Source organism: Talaromyces stipitatus, genomic scaffold (assembly GCF_000003125.1).
Source record: "Talaromyces stipitatus ATCC 10500 scf_1105507295549 genomic scaffold, whole genome shotgun sequence".
NCBI classification, from domain to species: Eukaryota; Fungi; Ascomycota; class Eurotiomycetes; order Eurotiales; family Trichocomaceae; genus Talaromyces; species Talaromyces stipitatus.
The window spans coordinates 1294037-1311843 of NW_002990117.1; the positions used below are offsets into that span (position 1 = coordinate 1294037).

At 44.6% G+C, this 17807-nt stretch overlaps 7 protein-coding genes across 7 annotated transcripts, besides 1 other annotated feature; 4 read left to right on the forward strand and 3 right to left on the reverse strand.

Moving 5' to 3' along the window:
* Positions 1 to 322: 322 nt before the first annotated feature.
* On the reverse strand, positions 323 to 2076 carry TSTA_013360 (uncharacterized protein; the record flags this gene model as incomplete). The annotated part of the gene is made up of 2 exons (XM_002483422.1): positions 1237 to 2076; positions 323 to 1215 (listed from the first exon to the last, which is right to left on the reverse strand). The coding sequence occupies exons 1-2, from the start codon at positions 1988 to 1990 to the stop codon at positions 323 to 325; spliced, it is 1647 nt and encodes a 548-aa protein (XP_002483467.1). The 5' UTR covers positions 1991 to 2076.
* Positions 449 to 1945: a mobile genetic element.
* A 156-nt stretch (positions 2077 to 2232) lies between the features above and the next one.
* Positions 2233 to 4119, forward strand: TSTA_013370 (C6 transcription factor, putative; the record flags this gene model as incomplete). Its single annotated transcript, XM_002483423.1, has 2 exons — positions 2233 to 2708; positions 2736 to 4119. The coding sequence occupies 2 exons, from the start codon at positions 2233 to 2235 to the stop codon at positions 4117 to 4119; spliced, it is 1860 nt and encodes a 619-aa protein (XP_002483468.1).
* Positions 4120 to 4747: 628 nt separating this feature from the next.
* On the forward strand, positions 4748 to 5726 carry TSTA_013380 (uncharacterized protein; the record flags this gene model as incomplete). The annotated part of the gene is made up of 2 exons (XM_002483424.1): positions 4748 to 5661; positions 5687 to 5726. 2 exons carry the CDS (start codon positions 4748 to 4750, stop codon positions 5724 to 5726), a joined length of 954 nt encoding a protein of 317 aa, XP_002483469.1.
* Positions 5727 to 5754: 28 nt separating this feature from the next.
* TSTA_013390 (uncharacterized protein) lies at positions 5755 to 6809 on the reverse strand (the record flags this gene model as incomplete). The annotated part of the gene is made up of 2 exons (XM_002483425.1): positions 6276 to 6809; positions 5755 to 6224 (listed from the first exon to the last, which is right to left on the reverse strand). Exons 1-2 carry the CDS (start codon positions 6562 to 6564, stop codon positions 5755 to 5757), a joined length of 759 nt encoding a protein of 252 aa, XP_002483470.1. The 5' UTR covers positions 6565 to 6809.
* Positions 6810 to 6891: 82 nt separating this feature from the next.
* On the reverse strand, positions 6892 to 8270 carry TSTA_013400 (uncharacterized protein; the record flags this gene model as incomplete). Its single annotated transcript, XM_002483426.1, has 4 exons — positions 6892 to 7188; positions 7244 to 7536; positions 7592 to 8067; positions 8135 to 8270. The coding sequence occupies 4 exons, from the start codon at positions 8268 to 8270 to the stop codon at positions 6927 to 6929; spliced, it is 1167 nt and encodes a 388-aa protein (XP_002483471.1). The 3' UTR covers positions 6892 to 6926.
* A 2844-nt stretch (positions 8271 to 11114) lies between these two features.
* Positions 11115 to 11888, forward strand: TSTA_013410 (uncharacterized protein; the record flags this gene model as incomplete). The annotated part of the gene is made up of 2 exons (XM_002483427.1): positions 11115 to 11325; positions 11347 to 11888. 2 exons carry the CDS (start codon positions 11115 to 11117, stop codon positions 11886 to 11888), a joined length of 753 nt encoding a protein of 250 aa, XP_002483472.1.
* A 2602-nt stretch (positions 11889 to 14490) lies between these two features.
* On the forward strand, positions 14491 to 15238 carry TSTA_013420 (uncharacterized protein; the record flags this gene model as incomplete). The annotated part of the gene is made up of 2 exons (XM_002483428.1): positions 14491 to 14514; positions 14591 to 15238. The coding sequence occupies 2 exons, from the start codon at positions 14491 to 14493 to the stop codon at positions 15236 to 15238; spliced, it is 672 nt and encodes a 223-aa protein (XP_002483473.1).
* Positions 15239 to 17807: the final 2569 nt, after the last annotated feature.

The following is a 17807-nucleotide window of genomic DNA, read 5'->3' on the forward strand; positions in this document are numbered from 1 at the left end:
ACAAAAAGGTTTCCGCAATTCATTCAGCTTTCCCCGCGGGAAAAGTAATCAGAGAAATCCATAGTGACTCAACTAGGATCTAAAAGCTAAATAATGTAGTCAAAGACGACTATCACTATATCCGCTCCCCGCAAATCCCGAATATCCCGTTGATCCCGGATCAGCCCTAATCAGTAACATAACTAATTACTCCCTAGTTAACTAACGTAGTTCACTAGTGAGTTGGCCACACTAGTGAGTTGGCCACTTTTACCCGAAAATAACTCTATATTGATTTCAAATCCCAATTTTCAAAGCCACATACAAAAATATATACAAAAATCTAACTACTAGTACGATTAGGACATCGATTAATTTTATGTCCTTCAACACCACAACCACTGCAGCGAAATTGGCGGCGTACGACTGCTTGAGAAGCTGGGAGCTCCGGCTCACCCGGAGCAGTAGTAACAGCTTGAGATGCCTCAACCTGATCTTGTACGAGCGCTTGAGCTTCTTCGCCAGTAATCCCATGCTCAATAGATATCTGTTTCTTAGATTTTTGGCGTTTTTGTTTCTCTTTGCCATGCGCAGCTCGTAAATCACGGTTTTCTTTCTGTACGAGTACAAGATCATTCATAGTCGTTTCATAGGCCTTTGACATCCGCATAATTGCTTGATCAATCACTTGATTTGGGCTTCCTGTACGCTCATTTATACGTTTCGTAATTGTAGTTGACTGGCGTACAAATTGGCGTATATTTTGAGGGGTTTGTAAGCAAGATGATTGTGTATTGCTTGATCGACTCGGAGGGGGTGTTGGTGTTTTTAATTGAATATTAAGTTGTTGAATAACTCGATCCGGATTAAAAGGCACTAATCCAGTGGCTGTGAAGCTATTCCGAATAGTTTGAGCTTTATATGCCACCGTACGAGCCTGTGGAAATGCCATTAAAAAGTCCATTTTGTCGATATGGTTGAATCCAAGCCTCATTCGTTGCTCAACAAGCTGCCCATAATGCCGTTTTAAAACAGCAAAACAGCCAACATCAAGAGGCTGTAATATATGTGAAGAATGAGGTGGCATGCAGATTGGAATAATATTATTCTCAGTGCATATACGATCAAATTCTGCAGTCAAATGGCTTCCATGGCCATCAAGAATCAACATTCGATATTTTCCCATTGTACGATCATTAATATAGGGAATAAAATGGGTTGTAAGCCATTCTAATCCTATTTGATCTGTAGTCCAACCATTCTCGCTAATATTGATCCTCCAATCACTTGGAAGATCATCAAACCAGCCTAATCGTACGTTTTTCTTTGCCTTGAAAATAATGTACGAAGGAACAGCCCATCCAGTTGAATTTGTTGCCTCAATTGCAGTCACCCATTCTCGATTCCCAGGCTGTAAAAGCTTTGGCCGTGCATATCGATCGCTTCCAGTAATAACCTTTGCAGATGAGCAGAGTCCCATAGCAAAGCCAGTCTCATCAAAATTGTAAATATCTTCTGGTAAGATCCCATACTCCAATATAGCAGCTCGTACGCGATCAAAATGTTCCCGGATTATCTTCGGATCTTCGCATTTAGCGCGTTCATAGTTATATCTTCGTGAGAACTTCGAATCGATCTCTGGACGGCGTTTAGTCAGCTTGGTTACCCAATTCTCACCAACTTGTTGATTGCCACGTTGTAAAAGCATATAATTAGCCATTTCTCGTACGAGAGAGTGCCGGGGAGGTAATCCACGTCGATCTAAATCAAGAACCCATTTGACAAGCGAATCCTCCTCAGATTGAGTTAATTTATGGTTATTGGCGCGTTTTTCAGCTCGATATGGCATGCCGTTGATTCTATTTTGAAGAGTTGACCGTGAGATATTATAGATCTCTGCTGCTTTCCGTACAGAGCGTATTCTGCCATTCTTTAAATCAGAAATAGCTAATAGGATTCGTCCTTCTTGCTCAGCAGAATTTTTTTGATTTTTATTGCGAATTGGTGGCATATTGACGCGTTGAGTTGTGAAGGATCAGTATAGAACGCGTATTCGGGTAAAAGTGGCCAACTCACTAGTGTGGCCAACTCACTAGTGAACTACGTTAAAAAACAGCGTAGATGCTTAGATAAGATAAGATCCCAACCGATTTTCCCGCGCTTCCCGTCAATTTCTCCTCAACTTCCTTCCACTCCCTACCCCGCAATTGCCAGCACTACGTATCATACTAGACACGCATAGCACTTATCAGAATGGAGGTACGAAATCTGTCAGATAATTCGCCGCCAACTACCATTGTGTCAACCCCACCACGTAAGCGTCGTCGGGCTAAGCTTGCCTGCGATCCTTGCAGATCCCGCAAGCGAAAATGTGACGGTCATCTGCCTTGCGAAACATGCATTCAATTCGAATACGACTGCTATTATGGTAGCACCACAGCATCAAAGAAACCAACAATAAGAGGGCAATCTTCAGAGCATGAACATAGTCATATTAGCACCATATCCCCGGTATCCGATCATAATGTCGTTTCGGCGACAAAGGATACACCGACGAATCGGTTGACATCACCTGCTATCAGTAATAATGCAAACTCTCAAATGGAATCACTCGAGGCGAACTCCGGCGCAGCCTTTGTGAGAAGACTAGGTCTGAAGATTGACCCGTCTAATGCACCGCGCTTACATCTTTTTGCGTGGAATACTGGTGAGCGTTTGGCGGGTTGTCCGTCTGGAAGCCGGAAACGGATTACTAGTATTTACACCAAGGTTGAAATGAAGAGTTTAGCATTGATTTATTTCGATAAAGTTGCTTATGCCTACGGGTTTATTGACCGCGACATCTTCTTTCAGCGTCTAGAGGAACGATGGGGAGCGGCAAGCCTGACAAAGATTGATAATGATGATACATACGACCCGGTCTTCTGTGGAGTAGCGGCATTGGGTCTTTTGTTCTCACAGAAATTCCCATCGGTCTTTGAGCCAGATCTTGTTGAAACTGCGAGGGTGTTGCTGGAGCAGCACTCGTTGTCAACGCCGCCTTCGCTTGATACGGTGACTGGCTGGGTATTGCGAGTTGCATATCTGCGCATGACTTCCTTGCCGCATATTACCTGGTTGGCGAGCTGTTCATTGATGCACGCTGTTGAAGCAGCAAGGATCCATCTGGAGTCACCATCCCGAACCGTGTTTGAGGGATCGTCGTCGGAATACGAGAATATTGATCTCGACATACGTCGCCGCTTATGGGGGATGGCACAACACTTGAATATTTGGGCTTCCTTTGACCTTGGCAGGACAAAGATCACATTATCTGGCGCCTCAACGAAGCCATTTACTCCAAAAGCTGGGGATCATACATCTGAACTTTTGGCGTTCATACCTTTGACCGAGCCGCTAGATCCTAATAAGACGCGAAGCGTCGAAGATCTGGAGGCGGACTTAACTCGTGTCCTGGACGAAGACCTTGAACGACCACCCGTCATCATGGCACAAGTCAACCTCACGTTGTGCATTTTCCGCCGCCTCCGAGCCCAAAAATCGCATATGCTGAGCCTTCAAGCAGATCGAATTTTGGAGCTAGTCATTAAAGGGCTACGTGCCGCTCGGCAAATGGTTGTAGATTGTAGTCCCTGGCATCATGTAGCCAATGTTCCATTCCAAGTGGTTTGCTTATTGCTAGCAATCGATAGTCGAGCGTCACTGGCCTTGTTGGGTGATGCGATGGGCACATTGCAGCTTGTGGCCAACATGTGGAATAGTGCCGTGATGCGAGAAGCCTATAACACCGCTTATTTATTAATACTCCTACATCAACGACGGAAAGAGGAAGATGCGAAAGCTCTTCGGGATGTGTTGAGTATGCATTCGACCGCACCGGCGATGACAGCAGTTGACTCTTCATCCACTTGGCAATTCGGTGGTTTCGGCAATAATCAGCACAGCGGCTATCAACATCCACCGCAGACAATGATGACAGCGACGGCGGCTGATTCTGCGGAGTTTTCGTGGTTGGAAAATTTGATTTCTGATATGCCGAGTTTGAGAGAATTTGATTTGGAGCAGTTTCTTGTACAGGATGCGACGCAGCCGCAGGAACCTGAGATTGCGACGGGTTTTGCGCCAGATCTCAATCCTTGAAGTATGGGCTGTTTCATAATGTACTATTATTGTTGCGACTTAGTAAATTTATTTATGACCCGACTCTTATCTCTCCACATGCTGATACTTGAGTACGCTGATCTACTACTGATGCATGATATGGATTTCTAGACACATCTGTGCTACTAACTAATAACAAATGTAAAACTGATCATCTGAATTGATATCACTAATTCATGCACAGTAATTGTCTATTTTGTGACCTTAATAGTGATCAAATGACAACCTTATCGGGATCTACTAAAGAATTAGGGTTGCGCCGGTTCACAGTCTAAATGCCTTAGCTAAATCATAGCGCAGCCCATAGGCAGCTCTGACCCTGTGACACCAGCACGATCTTCCTTTTAGTGTTCAACTAGGCTGAGTCTGGTGATGGCTTTGTTATCATTGAATTTCCTAGTAGCTATTGTGGCTGGAAGTATGAATTCCCAGCCTCCAGTTTAGGGATTGTTCCTGGAAATACAAAATGGCGAGACTCTGCAACATTCTCAAGTTTGACAGATTCTCTATTGAGTACCCAGGGTGGCATTATTGTACTTATTCAACAATAGACATTCATCATACTGTCAAAGTCCTATTGTGTAACTCGGACAGACAGCTCCTAAAAATGGTTGACGACCACAGCGATGAACACCATCATGATGAGGAACCGACGGAATCTTCTCCTCTACTCCCAAAAACTGATAAAAAGAAGCAAAACGAAACACCAAATAAGCAACAACAAAGCAATACAAACAACAAAACCGACACCAATAGAAACATGGACAACTCAACTGCACCAATAACTACAAGTCCAACGCAGTCGCGTGCCAACACCACCATCGGTCCGCCAATAGACATCAAACCTGGACCAACAGGAGGCACAGCACTAGCAGGAGGAAATCCAAACGCACCAAAAAGACAAGATACCCAGTCCTGGCCCGCACCAGCCGGTCTCCCACCTCGCGACGACGACGACGAAAGTCTAATCATCTTCCGCCGCGCAATCGGTATAAACTACAACCTCGCCGCTGCCGACACCGTAAGCATGGAAGAAGGTCGTCGCAAAGCCGTGGGGATCTATCACGCCGTCATAAAAGCGAAAAGAAACAAAATGTGGCAATTTCGCACCATGTGGTGTGTTATCCTGTTCTGCCATTTTGCGCAAATCATTATCGGGGCTGCGTTGACTGCTTTGGGACCACTGGCGAATGATCATGGTATTGTTATTACGATTCTGGGGGCGTTGAATACTGTGATTGCGGGCGTGTTGGCTCTTGTTAGTGGGCAGGGGCTTCCGGATAGAATCCAAAAGGATGAAATTGGGTATCGGAAAATACAGGATTGGATTGAGGAGACGGAAGCGTTATTGAGCGTGGGAATCATTGGGAGGAACAGAAAAGAAGTTGGGCTGTTGGTAGAGGAGGCTTTCAAGAAGTACAATGCGGCCAAATCGAATGAGGAGAATAATCGACCGAGTTCGTATGTGAATGCGCCAGAGGAACCGTCTAGGGCTACTGGAGATGGTCGGAATGCGTCTACGTAGGCGACTCCATAGAATTGATAGCAAATACCATCACAAGTTCCTCGAAAAGGAGGAAAAATGAATGCATACAGAAAGGCCTGTCTAGCTAACTATCTTTGACGCTGGAAAGCAATATTCCCCTCAAAATAACCTCCAACCGACCATACCTTCATCTTAGGAAGACTAATCCCATCACCATACCATTCCAAACTCTCCTCATCATTAATGGACGGAGGCACCTTTGAGATATAAGTCAACCCCCATGACCCCCTATACGACGGATGAATCATCAGCCAAGGGTTTTCCCGACCATTTCCTGGGTCATCAGTTGCAATAACAGCGGCAGTCGTAGCAGATTGACTGCGATACCTAGGTGGTGGCAGGGGCGGTTGTACAAGACCACCCGGTGAGAAAGCTGGTAGAGTCCATTTTGGTAATGCAGAACCTTTCAGCAAAGCCGTGAAAAATGTCCCTTTTGGATCGAGGGGTGCCGCGCTGTCTTCTGGGTGATATAGTTTTAATATTTGATCCTGTCTACCGACTTGCTCAAAGACGAAGCGTGCTCGATGTTTGGGAATATCTTCAATCAAGTCAGACCATAATGTCACACAAGGAAAGGGACAAAGCTCACTCCAATTCCTCCTCCCGTTCCATACACTGGTATCAGTCGAAACATAAATATTACTTATCCTAGCGTGCCGTGTCCCTGAATGCGGATTTACAGACATTCCCGGCATGACAATGAGTTCATCGTATGGACCGACATCTGTATCTTCATAGCGTATAATAGCGAGAAATTTCAGCAGTCTGCCAATACCATTAAGTTGAGATTTGCCATTGTCGAGCTTGCGGAGTGTGTCTGAGTGTACATGGGGTGATACGAGCGGGGTTGAGCACATCTTGTAGAATGTCCGGGACATTATTGGGATTTAGGCTTGATGTTGTTGTCTCAGTGCTGTTTGTGTCACTGACGTCGCGGTAAATGAATGTCCATGACTTGGCCTTCAGGGTCCATGTAGGTGGTGCAACTGGGATATCCTCTCTGGGTGGCGCTGAGCCGGGGACTGCTGGGTCTGGAACTGGTGGGACGAAGTCGGTTGATATGATGTGTGTCTGGTATACAAAAACTTTCTACTGTTCAAAATGTGTGAATCTCTACATGTATCCAGCTGTGCGTGGATGAAGGATGGATGGAATCAAGAAAGTTGACACATCTAGAAGTGTGGGGTAAGATTGATCAACAATGAGCCGAGGGTTGGACCTCTAATATACACCAATCTCATTATATCGAGGTATCCTCCACAGCAGGATAATAATCCAAGCCATATGTAGCATTGAGCGTGACAGCACCAGAAATACTTCCCTCTTCAAGTCGGACCCATGTATCTGTCTGCGAACCCAACGTCTTCTCATCTAGCAAGATTTGTCTTGATCCCCGGGTCCAAGTACCATATCCGCCATAGCCACTGTGACGGTCGAAACAGAGCACGACTCCGGCGCCTTTGATATCCATTTCGGAGAGAGTTGAGTTCCATTTGAAGCACCTAGAACTTTAGGTTAGGGTCTGAGGAGCTCGCAGAGTGTGACGATGAGACTTACCAATCGTTTCCATGGTCATGTCCACTAAATGTAGCTATCAGCCCCTTCGTCTCTACCAGAGCCTTCATAAAAGGTTTGTCTAGGCCAGTATAATTGAGGGAACCATCAGAAGGACCTTGCTCAGCAAGCGGATTATCGGCATTGATGCCCGGCTCCGTGTGAGGCTTGGGACCGGGGGCTTGTTGAAAAGCGAGCATGGCCGTGACCGGGATGTGAAAGAATGCCAATGAAGGAATAGCTGCATGGTAGATTTTGTTGAGATGGTCTCGGGTCTTGGTGAACCAGTCAACTACCTGTGGATAGTCAATCTACTGCATCATATGAAGTGATATTTGATCTCTGCCGTACCGATTGATGGACAAAATCATCGATAGGAATTTCATCACCGTTCTTATTAGCAGCCTGGAATTCATTTCCACCTCTGCTATCGAAAAACCACAGAATCACCTTAGGTGTTTTGTCGCTTTTATCAGCCGAATAGACCGGTAAATAATAATTTGACAGACCCGAGTCGTATCCATACGTCCAGACCATACTCTGCGTCAGGGAATTGGGGTATAGCTTCTCTCGTGCAAAAATCTCCTGCCGCGAGAGGTTGAATTGACTATCATGATTACCGTATGTCGAAGCCCAATAGAGATTACGCTCCACGAGCGGCGCCACAATTTGGTCAATATAGTGACTGGAATTGTCTCTAAATGTATTTTCACCGGTGATCAAGTCGCCATTGAGCACGACAAGCTGGGGACTCTCATGGTTTAGGATACTACTCATAACTCGTGTTGAGTTGACATCCTGTTGCGGACCCCAGTCCAGGTCTTCGGCTGTTATATTGTTAGCATCGCACCAAATTCATTGATTTATGATGAGGAATGTTATTTTCATAATTACCCTCGCCATAATGCAAATCCGAGAATACGGAGATCTGAAATGTTCCCTTGTCTGTAAATCGGAGAATGGGCATTTGAAGACCCAAGCCCAACGCACACTTTGCGCCGATTGCTAGCGCAAGAGCGATAGATTTCATGCTGGCATTAATTCTTGTCAAGATATACCAGTAATCCGAAATATTCTATTGATGCAACTGAAAAATGGAAAAGAAATAACGCCCGGATAGACCTGATAAATGATTCTGGACATCAGGTATTGTACGATTAGATAAACCGTTAATTAGATAGCGACCAGCACACTACACAATCAAAAGCCACTCGGAATAATCCATTTGCCCTCGTGTCTAATTATTTGCCCAATACTAATGCTAATTTCCGGTCTAGCCGTTGGTGTAGTATAAAGTGGATTTTGAGAACAGCCACCACCAACTTTGTTCAGACCATGCACTATCGACGAGCGAGTTATGATGAAGTCCTGAGATCTAGAATATCTAGTTCAATTCTTCAATATCGATCAAATCTCTACAGAACAGGAAGGTCAGTACATGAGGTTGCATTCCGACTTGGAGAGATGTATGGCGCCGCTTAGCCCTAATCGGGTAGCCCTAACTTAGGGATTTTCAAACGATTTAGGTCTACTACTACATAGTATTGAGGTTGATACATTTTGTCAGTCACGAAAGTTTATCTCTGTCGCCACCAATTGAGACCGGAGATTATCATCGTATCAATTTTGTAACTACTCATTACAGATAGTCCATTTCACAAAATCTCTTCCCTCATTTTCAAACCTCAGTCAACACGTTTGTCATGTCTACCCCAATATCGGGGTGTTTGACAACCGGTTTCCTAGAAGCCTGTAGAACAAAAGACTTCTCAAAATGGCATGCAGCATCTTGAATTCACGTTCCCTATACTAGTGATCTGATGCTATGGTTTGATTTGAAATGAATGAACAGAGGATGACTGTTGCCTAACAATTAGCCTAAGGAAAACAAAAGATCAAATACAGAGAATTTTCTGCTTATTCAATATGATTGTTAACAATAACTCCCAGCCAATGCAGGTGATGTCGTTCCTAATAAGGATATGCACATCAGACATGCATGTGTATCAAAACAACTTTGTCAACAACACAGCTCTCACAGTATACTGTCTTTGATCCCTTACTCTATGCAAAAATGCCTTCAGTACTAGATACACCTGAAAACACTGTGGGACTGGTTTTACTGCAGCGCAAACCAATGTTTCAAGAATGTGGTTGAATACGATCCGGACTGGGATAAGTTAAGATTTCTGAACAGGTCTTAGCCATATTCGCTCGGCTAACAAGACTTCTGTTACTAGAATTTACAATTTTTCTACAGCAACTTCTGTCTTTAACACTGAAAGAGACGGTTTTAAGATACACACTGGTGCTATCAAAACATTGTCGGCTCCATTGAGAGCCAAGGTGGATGAAGCATGCATAAACGACGTGAGAGACAGGTTTGTACCTCCTAAGGATGTGCGGGTTAAGGTCTTTCGAGTTTTTATAAGTTCGCATATAGAGGCCACTATGCTTACGCGATGTATGGTCGCTCTACAACACACTCGAGCCGCAAAGCAAATGAGATCAACACGAGGTAAGAGGACCTCAAGTTCGACGAAATGCGCCAGAAAACGCGCGAAGACTTTGACGAATTGTGGCGGAACATCCTGGGAAATCTATCACCTACGTCTCGAATCCAGGAACCAGCACGGTAATCCTCGAACAGACAGAGTTGGCTAAATTGATCTTATCGCTAAGAAATCGTTTCATCATGCTGGGTTACATCCATAAATTACCAGGCTTTCGGGTAGAACCAGACGCGCCACTTTTTAGCACATATGCATTTGCAGGAAAGTATTCAATTGCGGCACTCTGCCAAAAGACCTTGGGAGACATACATTCATATCTTTGCTGGGTTATTATGGTTAGCACATTCCCAGGTCGTTAGGTAGGGGCCATGTCCACGATTGGATCTCTGATGTTGTTCCCAGTGGACGTCGAAATCTGAAGAGCAGCATCCACTCCGCGACTTATATATTTGGTACGCCGTCTGCTTCAGTCCGTTCCTGCACAGCGATGAAAGCTTTGAAAAAAAATTTTTTAGGTAGAATCAGACTTCGACGTCGTTAAGAGCCCTAGCTGAGTGAACTCAATGTGACGGCTGGGCATAGCTCTGTGTTCCCGTCTCAGTTCACAGATAGGGCTCGGAGCCGTATAACCCTATCCGCGCCGTATTGGGAAGTCATATCAATATCAGATGTCGGAGTTGGATAGGGAAAGGCGCCTCGCACAGAGATTTATATGAGAAGCGAGAGCCTGATCTTTTGCTTCATTTCTTCCTTTTCCCCCCTCATGCTCAATATTACCTGTCGACAGGCTCCTCTTGTACGAGATAGCTAGCTAGGATAGTGTACTCAAATCAAGGAGATTGGCAACGTCACACTCAAGGGGAAGATCAAGATTTGAAGAGAGCGTTGCATAATACTTATCAATCTCTAAGTGTGGTCTTATTGTATAAATAGTTAACTATTGTGTACAATGTGAACCAAAGATGCCATAAATAAACACTCTTAGTGCTTTTTGGATTTATTTGTTCTAGGTTACCTTAGACGATCGGTGTGGAAAAGTGTCTAAGAAAACTCTAATATTTCTAATAAACAGGAGGTTTTTATGATTTTTCCTTTCATTCACAGACATTCCTGTAATTTCGTTAAATGGGAAAAATTCTTCAATTATCCTAGCTCACTTTTTACCTTTCTCTTCATCCACTTTTCTGTCTGCATAAACTGATGGGTGTCAACTTCTTGTCAACATATGCATAATATTTCTGCATATCAAAGTCCTGAAGTCTCATCCAAGTCACCAAGTTTTATGACCATGGCCAATCTTCTACACTGGAATGAGTTGAGATCTCCTGGACATACCTTGCATAAAAGCCTCGCTAACTTTAATGTCTGCCTCCAGAATCATCAAATCCCCCCTGATTACCTTCGAGGTGGGCGAGGATAAAACACCAGTAAAGATCCATGCCGCAGCGGTACAAAACCTGTCAGATCCCCTCACTGAGCGTATTTGTGATGAAGGATGCGATGGCAAAGCTGTCACTCTCGAGGGTGTAGAAGATGAGACGTTCTGCAGATTTATGGAGTTTGCATACTGTGGTACTTATACCACTCCTTTAGCTCAGCATGTCCAGAGTGCGCAACATTCAAATATCAACCGCCTTGAAAACGATGGCAGCGCTAGAGACCCGCATCGTCTCTATCTAACTACTCCAGTCGCTCGAACGATCTTACCGGCACCAAACACAAGTCCATTTTATCGACGCTTCTCAAAACAATTCAGATCTCTGGAATTCAACAATGTACCTGCTATGAGATCCGTCAATCCAAATATAATATTTCACACAAAGCTCTACGTCTTTGCCACGGAATTCCAGGTTTTGTCTCTGCGGAGACAGTGTCTCAGCAAGCTACACAGGGATCTGTGCGAGTTTTACATGAATCCGAGCGATGCAAATCTTGTACTTGACTTGATCGAATATGTGTATACTCACACAGCGCAGTATGAATTGGGGGAAGAGTCTCCTCTTCGAAGCCTGGTGTTTCAGTACATTTTGTGTCATATTGACAAGCTAGTTGTCCAGGAGAGATTCGAGGAGATCGTCTCCCGTACTGGAGGTCTAGCCATTTCCATTTTGCGGGAATTCTTGAAAGCATGGTGACTGGATATTCCTGTTTAATGTGCTATCTGCAAGTAATGATTTTCTTAGTGTGGCTTATGAGAGGGACAGCTATTGATTTGGATACTATGGTAATATCTGGAGATCTTTGCGGTCTACCTACAATAAGCGGACTAGTTCCTGGATAGTGCAGTCAAGCAACAGCTATATTATTATTACTGCCGGGTTTGACCATTTTGTGACTGGGACAATAGTTCAGTTTCTGAAACTTTGATGGTTTTTCCCAATGTGGCCCTCTTCCTCACTATCTTTGTATCCCAGCATTTAATAAAGCAATCATAACAATTGTTCATCACTTACTTCACTTTCTTCCTGTGAGCTAATACACTACCTTTTATCAAAACAAGAAGCCCTGACATCTCTTGATATTTCGCTCTTTTGAAAGCGGGCTGGTCAACCGAGATCACAAACCCTACAACTTAATTGATATCTTTTGTCTCTGGTGTGAATATACTGACAGGTATAAATACTTCCAATTTGTCTCTCAATTCATGTCTTCTAATACATCTACTCTCGACTTATCAGATCCCCCCTATTCAATTTCCACATTGGAGAGGAAAAGGTCCCTGTGGCCATCCATACCGCTCTAGTGGAGAACAAATCTGCACCCCTCTACTCCATGATGACCAACGGGATGAAGGAATCCGAGGCTGGAGTTACGACACTAGACGATGTGAACGTTGGTACTTTTGTTGGCTTTTGTTCTTATGTATATACACTCCAATACAGGGTTCCAGCATCGGTTATACTAGAAGGATTGAACGAAGGCGCATCACGAAAATTTCCTCACGAGCTTCCCGAGAAGATCTACTGAATCTGTTGAGAATGATCTTAAGAAATCCTTCAAGCTCTCGATATTGACACACATCTGCGCGAAGTCCATCGCTGAAGGTGGCATTGGTGGAGAGGAACTTGAGGAAACTTTTTAAAAGTCAGTGGGAAAGACACGTTGCCCAAATGTATCCAGTAATACAGTACCACGAAAAAAGTGTTGACACCCTTGTGCGGGTGTTACCGATATTGGGGGGTGCCAACACTTTTTTCATCCCACTGTGCCTATCCTGCTACCGCGCGCGAGTACATTTTTTCCATGTGAAGTTAGACATATTTTCGACAAAGTATCTCCTCGAGGGACTGCGCCAACAATATCTCGCAACTATTCACCGCATCCTCCGCTATTACCCTGCGTCCATCAAGAACTCAGGCATGATCATTGAGGGGTGGGATTTCATCTACCAAAACACTGGGCGAACCAAGCCAACAGGGAAATCTCCTCTTCAGGAATTGATAAGCCATTATGTGGCTTGCAAAATTCCTATTCTGTCTCAGCATGAGTCGTTCTTCGGGACGTTGGACTCAGACGGGGAAACGGGATAAGATTTGGTACGTGAAATGTTAAAATAAATGAGTACCAAAAACGCGGAAAAAGAGATAGGACCAACTGCGGACAACTGTTGCTGAATATAAGAGAGCTAAGGGGGAATCTTTATATACCTCGCATGAAACCGGTGAATAGGAAACTCACCAATTCAGGACTTAGCCATGGATTGCGTGATTAGCAGTCTCTTGGTCTAGCTAAGGATGATAGATTCGTCTCGCTTTGGACTCATGAGGAGATTTTGACAAATCTGGTATTGAATACACTGGAATAAATGCTGGACAACCTACATCTGTCTGGCCAGCTACGGGTTATGCGAGGCTGGTTGACGGATGTCGAGCATTTTAGTCAGATAAACATATCGCCACTGGGAGTAGGAAATATTCTCTCGAATACAATTTCATTGTGTCTTTGAGCAAATGCTACAAGTCTCATAATCAAAGCATTTTGTCCATCTAATGGATGGGATTCTCTCGGTCACTGATGTCTCTTTTATACAAGAACTAGTAACTAGTTTATGATACAAGCATAATGTTCACCTCATGTATGAGGTTCTTTGTCCATTATTCCAGACTTACAATTTGTTTATTTGGATGAGTATGACTATGTTTGAAGAAATCACCGCTAACCATATAATGACTCAGGACTGGTTGATATCATCGAGGCGGCCATGTCCGCTGGAAATCAAGTATCGGAATAAGCACCGCCTACCCATGATAAGTCAATCTATATTGCGCTGAATGCCTTCATTTGTCTCTCGAGGTGCCTCGGCTGGGAGTCTGAGTCTCCTGGACTTCGATTGGTGCCTGCAGAGATTAGGTAAATATCCTCACTTCGACCAACTTCCAAACTGACCAATATGAGAAGCAGGAAGCCCGAGGTAAACCAATTCAGTTTCTTTTCACCAAAAATAATGACCGATATCCTGCGCCTTGTACCCTTCGCCCAGTGTTGCTGGGAAAATCCGTCCTCACCAGCCTCTCACTTAGCTATATAAGAGCCGACAATCCCCCTTTGCACACATCTCTTTTTCTAACTTTATAAACATTTCAAAGAGCACACTGATTGTGAGTCTTACCTCTCTCTTTGCTGTCTTTCTCCAGATCCTTCACTAGAACCTTTACCAGATCGTTTATCAGATCCTTCACCAGGTCCTTCACCAGATCCTTTCACCAAATCACAGAGGTATGTCAACTCTCAAGTTACATGCATCCCATATTCCACTTCGATGTGAGATTGATGCATCATATCGAGTATCAAAGCCCATTCTGACACTATATCTGTCATATATAGATACCAATCCAAGATGGCCAAAGGCAAGAAATCAACAACCTCTGCACGCCGCCAACAGCGCCCTGGGCCAGGTGCAATCACTCCTATTGCTGGCATCAATCTTTCGCGCTGTGGGGGTAATCTTAGCAACCCCGTCCGCGATATTGAGTGGCGTGCTCCACAAGCACAAGAACTTAATACAACCTATCGACGAAAAGCGGCAAAGATATACACCCACGGAGCCGTTGCTGACTTGGTCCCTTGCGAACGATGTGCACAGGGCAGAGGTCCATTCCAGAAGTGCGTCATTGCCTGGGACGACAAGGGCTACGTTGGCAACGCAAACTGTGCAAATTGCTACTGGTCCCACAAGACTAGCTCTTGTAGTCGACGCTACGTTTTGCCATGTCAAGCGCTGATGGAAGAGGGACATCCACTAGGTGATTTCGAGGAGGCATGTCGAATCCATTGTCACGGTGCTCATATTCCTGATGAGGACGGAGAGGAGTCTTCCTCTGATGAAGAAGACGACTCCGACGACGAATATGAGGAAGAGACAGATGAGGCATCCGAAGCTGGTGCTGACGGTGATTACGGAACTACCTGTCAAAAGCGCAAGTCAGTAGGATCGCCGTATGACAGCACTGGAGGAGACACGCCTAAGGCCAAGAAGATGCGATGAATTCGAAGTCCAAGCCGTGGACTGCCCGTCTGTCTGCTGACAATACGATGTCGGATTCAAAATCAAGGTCACTCTAGAAGAAGTCAAATGTACGCACCATCTACATTTCATACATCCTTGCATTGCCAAATGGTCGTGTTTACAAAAGGAAGTGAATAAGGTTCATCGGGCGTTAGTTGAAGGGTTATGTACTAGGAAAGTGTCGAAGGAAGAAGATTCATGTCTAGGTGGGCAAATTATGTTCCTTTCTGACATCTGTTTACACATTAATGTGTTTTCATATGACGTTGGTATCGTCTAGGTAACTCATCCTTCTTTGTCTTCTGCAATCCGCGGTTTCACATTTCACTTTATTACCTGTTTAGGAAGTTCTTGGATTCTCTACTTTCTCGTTGTTAGCCCTCCATTGTTCCTATCTTATTTAAACTTGAAACTTATTATGTTCTTTCTAAACATGAGCTGACAAATTCTTGAATTGACAGAGACGACGCTCGCCATAGTTGCATCGTTGGGAGATCCTAAACTCTCGCAGCCACGACGTGGCTGGGCACGCGAGGAGGACGATGGCGAATCCATGCAGCACAACTCACCAATAAACCAAGAACCAGAAAATTCCTGGTTGCATCGATGCCAGATTTGATCAAATTATTCCTCTCAAATCTTGGAAAGCAGGAGCCACGAGAGGGTTTCTGGAGCTGGACGATGTGTATACCGGTTAGATTTACTCTGGACCGCGGCAAAGCAGGACATCTTCTGGTACATTGAATTGTGTCGAATGCAGACCATATCAGTATGGAAAACTTACACTCGAGACTTCCAACAAGCTGAAGAAGAGGCATTCATCGATGCATCGTACCACTCCATTGGTATCTGTTGGCTTGCTGACTACCACATCTCCCAGGCGAATATCCGCGGTACCATTTGGTACTCCTCCGATACCAACCATCAAACCAAAACGAATTGCCGGAAAACTAGACCACAGTTATGTCGCAATTGTGTTCATTGATGCAATATGACTACGACAAGTGGTACACAATCTTACTTCTATTGCAAGAGACTCGGGACGGATCGAGAGTCGCTGGTCGACGAATCCAAAGACGGAGACGCTCTACATCCTGTTCCTAGCAGCAGGTCTTCTGGTGATTTCAACCATAGTCACTTTCCATTGACTTCAATGCTTCCAAGACCTACGTCCACGGGCGGACACGGAGTTATCCGTGCCATACCAATTCGTCCTCGAAAAGCCCTGCAGGATTAGAGCCAATTCGACCGATAACTCCAAGTCCTAATCCTGTGGCATCTGTTGCTGCACAGATCCATTCGCAGCCAAGAACCAGGCTCCTGAATAGATGTGGATATCTATGTCCTACCCCTCTGCAGTTAAATTCCAGAGGACAGGGTCGCTCTACATCCTGCTCATCGCCGCAGATCTTTGTTGATGCCAAGCAGAATCACTTGCCTTTTCATTTCCATATTTTGGAGACCCGCGAGTTATCCGTGTTATACTCATCCAGACTCGAAAAGCCCACAGGATTGAACACGATTCGACCAATAGCTCCAAGTCCCAATCCTGCGGGGTTCGTTACCTGCACAGGTTCATTCTCAGAATGAAGAATCAGACTCCCGAACTAACGTGAATATCTACATTCCACGCCTCTCAAATTCTGGGGATTGGGTCGCTTTACATCCACTTGCTCACAGCAGATCTCCTGGTAACCCAAGTGGCCAAGCACTAGCTGTCCGGGGTCAATAATTTAAAACTAGCTTGATCTTAAAAACTAGACCGGACACAGATGGCCCAAGTTCAACGTTCTGTGTCGTTGAGGAAATCGAAGATTGATATTCTATAATTTACCACTAACTATGTCTACGACAAGAGAATAATTGGTTGTATCGCGAGTTATCCGTGTCATACGGCTCTTCCGATCTCCAAAAATCCTCGAAGGATTGCAGCCGATTCAACTAATAGGTCTAGATCTGATCCTGTGCAATCTATTGCTGCACAGATCCATTACCTAGAACCACAGTCAGGCTCTCTTACAGATCTTGAAATTTACGTCCTGTGTCTCCTGCGACTCCAGAGGCGAACACGGAACACTTTCTCGCGCAACGAGACCATCAAAATGGAACAGATTCCTACAAATACCCAATGACTGTGGTGATGATTGGGTAATTTCAGGTCGTGCAACAAATAGCGCTTTAGATATATCTTGTGAGGAAGGCTGCATCTGTCAGCTAACAACTTCTTCTGCAATTAGTAGAGAAGTGAGGTAATGACAGAGAAGAAGGCGTGCCGTGGTGCTGTCTGCCACATGGGACTGGAACATTGTATTAGATAAAGAAAGGCACAATGACTATCGATATAGCTGCGGTTACGTTGGTGAAGAGATAGAGTGGAAGTTCTTAAAGAGAACACAATCATCGTTGGATTTCCATGTTATATTTAAAGTATCATGGTTGTACTTGGAAGAGTGTTAACAGGATACTGATATGATTTACTTTTCACAATATCTTGCAACCTTGGAAGATGTGTGTACTGGTTCCAGTTGGCGCCAAACCCCAAGTTTTG